Raw genomic sequence first — 6,726 nt, forward strand, 5'->3', positions numbered from 1 at the left:
GCTCCGACTATGGCCCGACTTGTTCTCACTTTCAAAGCGCTGCTGATCCAATGGCTTCGTCAGATGCTCGCATTTTCCCGTAAGATCAGATATCCGCCCACTTACAACAGTTTCCTGTACAATTAATTACAATATTTTCGGCACTTAACACTAATCATTAGATGATTTCAGAAGAATTCGAACATAAAATAGTTTAGAACCGTCAATTAAATAAACCCAACCAACAAATACGAATCCACACACTAAATGTGAGTAAAAAGTTATACCTCCATGAATATTTTTACGAATACACTTACAATTGCATTTAATTTCAAAAGTTATATATTAAAACAAAAATAACCATTCGTCTCAACTTGCATAGTTACGTACGACATGTTATGCTCTTCATAATACATGGACATGACAATTGTATTAAAAATATTATCGTTATCGTAAAGTACATTTTTTGGTGTTGATTGTCGCGTTTTCTTTCTTTACATACTTAATAGTTTACTCGATTTCTTTGTTACAGCATACAAACGTGATCAAAATAAATCTTAACAACATGTTGTGAAAACTAGCTATTAGATATGATAGTATGTAACTTAATACACTTAAGGTATAGGCAAGTCGTTTCGTATATATATATATATATATATATATATATATATATATATATATATATATATATATATATATATATATATATAATATATATATATATATATATATATATATATATATATATATATATATATATATATATATATATACTGTTTTATATAGTACATTGGTAACAGTATATTTCACAGTATAAAATCTGGTCTAAATAAAATGAAATAAAATGGCCGCCATTTTTTCTCGATTCATTCTTATTTTCGACGATAGGGAATCGCCGAAGCAACTATTAATCTCATAAAATTTAGTTCTTTGCACCCTAGAGTTCCTTTTTCGTATAGAATATCTTTTTGTTGAATAGTCAAAAAGGAAACATCCGTTTTCAACGGAAGTAATTGTAATTTGAATGATTTTGTGTCAAACCGGAACATGCGGACGATTTAAGCATGCAAAAAAGGATTTTTTAACAATTTTAACCAGTGAAACGTTACAGATAGAGTTGATGGACAGACATCTGTAGGATATCATCGTTATTTTCTAAATGCACTTTGTCAAAAACCATGCGAAGAATATTCTGGATGCAGAAGGATTTTTTCTTTTATTCTTTAAGCAAGTGATGATATCTACCAGTCATAAACGTACAATAAGCTGTCATTTATTTAGAAAACAAAACACTTATCCATTTATGATCTGTGAAATCTGATCCTTCTGTATCCAGAATATTCTTCGCATGGTTTTTGACAAAGTGCATTTACAAAATAACTGTGATATTATAAGTCTGTTCACCATATCTGTAACGTTTCACTGATTAAAATTGTTAAATAATCCTTCATGTCCTTTGTTGCATGCTTTAATCGTCTGCATGTTCCAGTTTGACACATAATTATTCACATAGCAATTACTTCCGTTGAAAACGGATGTTTACTTTTTGACTATTCAACAATTATTAAGATATTTTAAACAAGATAAGCACTCTAAAGTAGGGTACAGAGAACTAAATTTTATGGGTGTCATAGTTACTCTAGTGATTCCCTATCGTGGTGAACTTTGAAAATAAGAATGAATCGAGGAAAAAAATGGTGGCCATTTTATTTCATTTTATTTAGAAAATAGACCACGTGATCGGATTTTATACTGTTAAAAAGTACTGTTACCTATGTAACAGTACAAAATTCTTAGTCACATGGTACACTTGCATTAACAGTAAGAATAACTCCCAGAGGCCTATGGGAAATTAACATAACGAAAAAAATTAGGAGTAATAAAATAAAATTTGTTATAAGAAATTTAATACATTTCAACTTGAAATAGTAGACTCAATTTGTAATAGACAGACAAGATTGTTGCGCCAGTTTATCTACCAGCTATGTGAACAACGCCTTGTTTGTTCTCGAATTCGTGAAAATTACCTTCTCGGTATTGATTTTCCAGCGGTTAAAATTTGTAACAACTGTGTATGAAACTTTGACTCTCAATTCTCGTAAAAATTGTAACAACGCAGAAACAACTATTATAAAGAGACTGTGCTGTGTGATAGGGCACAAAATGGGCACAACTGTTATATTATAGCCCTAATTTATAAAAGGATATATCAATTAGCAAAATGTTAAAACTGTGAAATATGATTATGTTTATTCTATCAATAGACCCCACAATTACTTATAATTATCCTTCTTTGTTAAAAAAGTGAACCAACAAAGCCTAGTATCTCATTAGACAAAGTACCATTTGAAGCAGAGAGTGCAACATTGAAATGTAGCAGTACATCAACTACAACACCTAGGGACCCAAATCGTAGAATGATGTACAACTGGAAGGTTAATAACTATAACGTTTCAACTGATTTGAGGTACGCCTTCTCCAACACCAGAAACAAATTAACAATATCTAAAATAGATGAATATGATAGCAATAGACAATTTACGTGTACGGCAACGGGAAATGTCAGTTATGCTGATACATCAACCGACAGTGATTCATTCAGTTTTGATATTTATTGTAAGTAGAACAAGTGTTAAATGAGATAGAATGAAGGTATTAAATTACTTTCTGACATTGTTTCATTTTTTATGAAACAATTTCTTAAAATACAAAACAAGTAATAGAAAGAGCACCGAAACACGAGGCTATCTGATTTGTACAAGGGGGCGTAGCCCCCGAGTATAAATCAGATTGCCGAGTGTTTTGGTGTTCTTTCTCTTTTGTATCATAGTCAAACATGACAGCCTGTTCCCTGTTGTCAGAATATGAAACCCCAGAAAAAATTAACCAATGAACGAGCATTTGAATATGATAGTTCTGTCCCTTTCCCTTTCTCTGCCGTCACAATATGTAAACCCCGGCAAAAATGAACCAATCCACGGGCATTATCTGGAGTGCGGGTAACTGATACCTGCACTCCAGTTACCGCACTGTGCATGTATATGTATACGATTTAACTCTGACACTTTTTCAACAGAAAGGTCCCCAAACTATGATACAAATGTAATATATTTCTTTAGAAAAGTTATGGTAACTAAAGTGACGGAATGTGTAAATGTTTTAAGACAATATATGAATTATATCATCTTTAATATTTTATTTTTGGATCGAATAAATAGATGGTTCTACTTTAACATACAACTTACATATATAGGGAGTTAACATGTGCTCGAAATCTATAGCTAAAAAAATTAATACACATTTATATTACATATAATATGTTTCTAAGGAACATGGTTTGAATACACAAGTTACCCTTTTAAAAAGGTTACTGTCTTTTTCTTCAGATAAAGCTGAAATTCAGGGTTTCAAGAATAACTCAATATTTTATGCAATTGGACAAAGGTTGCAGACACTCATGTGTTTAGTAATTGAGCTGCGTCACGACAAAACCAACATAGTGCGTTTGCGACCAGCATGGATCCAGACCAGCTTGCGCTTCCGCGCAGTCTTATCAGGATCCATGCTGTTCGCTATCAGTTTCTCTACTTGTAATAGGGTTTCTAAGCGAACAGCATGGATCCTGATCAGACTGCGCGGATGCGCAGGCTGGTCTGGATCCATGCTGGTCGCAAACCCATTATGTTGGTTTTGTCATGCCACGGCTAAACTGGTGGTTATCCTTTACCATCGCTTTCATGGTGGTGCTTCTCGGGAACTGAGCAGAATTTGAGCACTCGACGACAAGTAAAAAACAGATGGACTTGGACAGCATCAAGAAATGGAACATGTAAATGTACATTTTCACAAATGGGGGTTGCAAGTGATGTTATACTCAACGTCAGAATTTTATGTACGTAAATCTTTTCATCTTAGATAAAAAGAACTTACCATGCCCAAACTTTTGTGCAACACACACGTACACCAACACGCGAGCACCCACGCACACATACCATATAAAGTTATGCATGATGCATGACAAGGTGATAAATATTTTCAGATTCAGGTATTTTATATTTATTATAACTTATAGTATACTTTGTTATATTTTTTTGGAAACGAATTCATTTTTAGTTTTTAATCAGTTTCCTTAAAAAGTAGCTGACACAGGTAGTTTAATTGTGCAAGATTTATACATGTTATATATTTTCCAAACGGAAAACATGCCGTTATGAATATGACAAAATAAACGCATTGGAATTTTGATTAATTTGTAATGTGGTTCCGTGTGTGTTTCAGGTTCAAATAATACAAAGATAGGAACTTTGTTTTAAGCTATACTTTCAACGATATAGTTGTATTTATGTTGTTATGTTTAAAATGCAAAAACACATTTATATTGATATGTATGTCATTTAGTCTATATTAGTAGTTATAAAGATTTTTGACAGGTTATATGGCCATATAAACGGTTGACCGTGCGGCTAGGCGAGGTTTATATTGCAAACAACCGTTTATATTCGGCCATATAACCTGTCAGAAATAATTGTAACGAATTTATAATACAGCAAGCGTCAGTTTTAGAGGAATAAAACGTCACGATTATCCAATGAAAAGCGACGTTACAAACGTGGAATATTATAAAGTATAAAGTAACTATCATCTTATTGACCAAATAATGTGATGCTTATTTGAACGTTTTATATATCTTTAATGTTAAGTTATATATTTCACTACTATTTCAGCGCCACCTACATCTCTCGCGTTCGAATTTAATTCTAAAATAGTTCATCCTTCTAGTACAGTTAAAATTATAAGTGACAGTGCGAAGCCTATATCTTGCTTGTCTTCAAGTTATCCATCCCCTGAATACAAATGGACATTTAATGGACATACAACAGAGGTTAGTCAAGAGGCTACACTTTTTCCGTCTCAAGTTACAAGAGATGGTCGTTACTACTGTTATGCAAAAAACACAATGATACCGTCTCTAGGGAGTGAGGAAAGTGGCAGTGCATATGCTTTCATCGACATTCAACGACTGTGTAAGTTTAGATTTATTAGCACTAAATAAATAGCAAGATAACATTCCATATTTATTGTTTTGTATGTATTACAAGTAATATTAAGTACGATTATGCTGTCAGTAGCTAACCTGTGAAATGACAACAACAAAAGACTTCCTACAAAACGAAATTCCTATGTTTAAAACTTATTCAACAAGAGAAAAGGCTTGCGGCGCTCTAAAAATAAACATTTTGTCATAATATATTAGGTTAAATAGTTATTATTCTTTCATGTTTGTAAGAGTCTTTTGTTTCTTGTGTGACATGCTGGACATCTGTTACAGATAATGCAAATCCACCAGAAAGCGTTGATATTTTGAAAGGTTCATTAAAAACATCATCAGTCATAATAATATGGATGCCTAGTTTTCACGGAGGTCTTAAGCAAACATTTCATATAAGATATAAAAAACTAAATGGTTCCACCTGGCAGGAAGTTACCAAACAAGACGAAGGAACAGCAAGTATGAATGTTACGCTTTCTGGACTTGAGCCGGGCACAGCTTATGTCTTTCAAATGTATTCTAGAAATTCGGCGGGAATCAGTGATATGACAGAATTATTAACCTTTAAGACAATAGGTTTGTATAACGTTTATTTTCATGTTCTACATTTATAAAGATATTTCCAAATAAACAGGGATGAATATGTTTCAAATGATTGAATAATTGAATTCGGGAAATAAGACATTGATAAACAATATGTGTACTTTTATAGATAATGCGCTGATAAAAAGCAAGGTGAATGACTACTGTGTCACATGAAAGTGTTAAAGATCCTGTAACACTTCATATACGTTAAAAGAAGAAAAACAATAGTTTCGAATGTGTTAAAGATGGTCTTCAAATGAATAACTAGTCGCATAGTTATCGCCGAAAATAAAACACGACGGTATCACTTAGTGTATGTTACATATGTTAATTAATGGAGGTCACGTGACAAACGCTCACACAGCTTGTAAATAAACATGGTGGAGAGAGAGAGGCCTCTCTGCAACAGGTATGTTAAAACGAAAAACAAATTAAAGTAAATTATAGAATTAATCTACTGTGCTTAATGAGCTGTTGACTTCGGCATCTACTGTTTGTTTTGTTTTACTTGAATGGTTCACACGAACGATCATCTGTTTATGATGAGGACCAAGTCAGAGACGAAGATTTTTATCATTTAATTTTCTGTATTATTTACTAATTTTAATAATCTTTTTCGTAAAATTATCGAGTTTACCATTAAATCAAATATTTCTGATATTTTTTTTTGGATATTATTTACAAAACATACAGGATCTTTAATTACTATTATTGCTGTTCGTACATCTGTGTAAACGTATAACAGTTTCACTATGACATGATTTGTTATCTAGACTATATTTTAGTCAAATTAATTAGCCTTGATAAAAGTATTTGAACATTTTATATTTTACCATTATTTCATATTATCAAGGCTTTTTTCAACGTCTAAACGGATTGCAATGCAATTAAAAATATACTTTTATTTCATTACCAGACTAACAGTTTCAAAATCTTTTCTATATTGGTTGGAACGCTGAATTTAATTTTCAACACTGATGTTTTCATACATTGTCAGCCATATTGAAACTATATATGTTGGTGCAATACAATCTATGTATCAGCGGTATACGAAATGTTTTAATTTTCCTGTGTTATAAATATACATTTACGCCCGATACAAATATGTTAGC

The 6,726-nt window shown here is 32.2% G+C and overlaps 1 protein-coding gene across 1 annotated transcript; it reads left to right on the forward strand.

Moving 5' to 3' along the window:
- The first annotated feature begins 3,674 nt into the window (after positions 1–3,674).
- LOC132732439 (carcinoembryonic antigen-related cell adhesion molecule 16-like) lies at positions 3,675–5,164 on the forward strand. The gene is made up of 2 exons (XM_060718852.1): positions 3,675–3,871; positions 4,704–5,164. Exons 1-2 carry the CDS (start codon positions 3,829–3,831, stop codon positions 5,030–5,032), a joined length of 372 nt encoding a protein of 123 aa, XP_060574835.1. The 5' UTR covers positions 3,675–3,828; the 3' UTR covers positions 5,033–5,164.
- Positions 5,165–6,726: the final 1,562 nt, after the last annotated feature.

This window comes from Ruditapes philippinarum, unplaced genomic scaffold, assembly GCF_026571515.1.
Source record: "Ruditapes philippinarum isolate M1 unplaced genomic scaffold, ASM2657151v2 ctg2587_1_1_1_1, whole genome shotgun sequence".
NCBI classification, from domain to species: domain Eukaryota; kingdom Metazoa; phylum Mollusca; class Bivalvia; order Venerida; family Veneridae; genus Ruditapes; species Ruditapes philippinarum.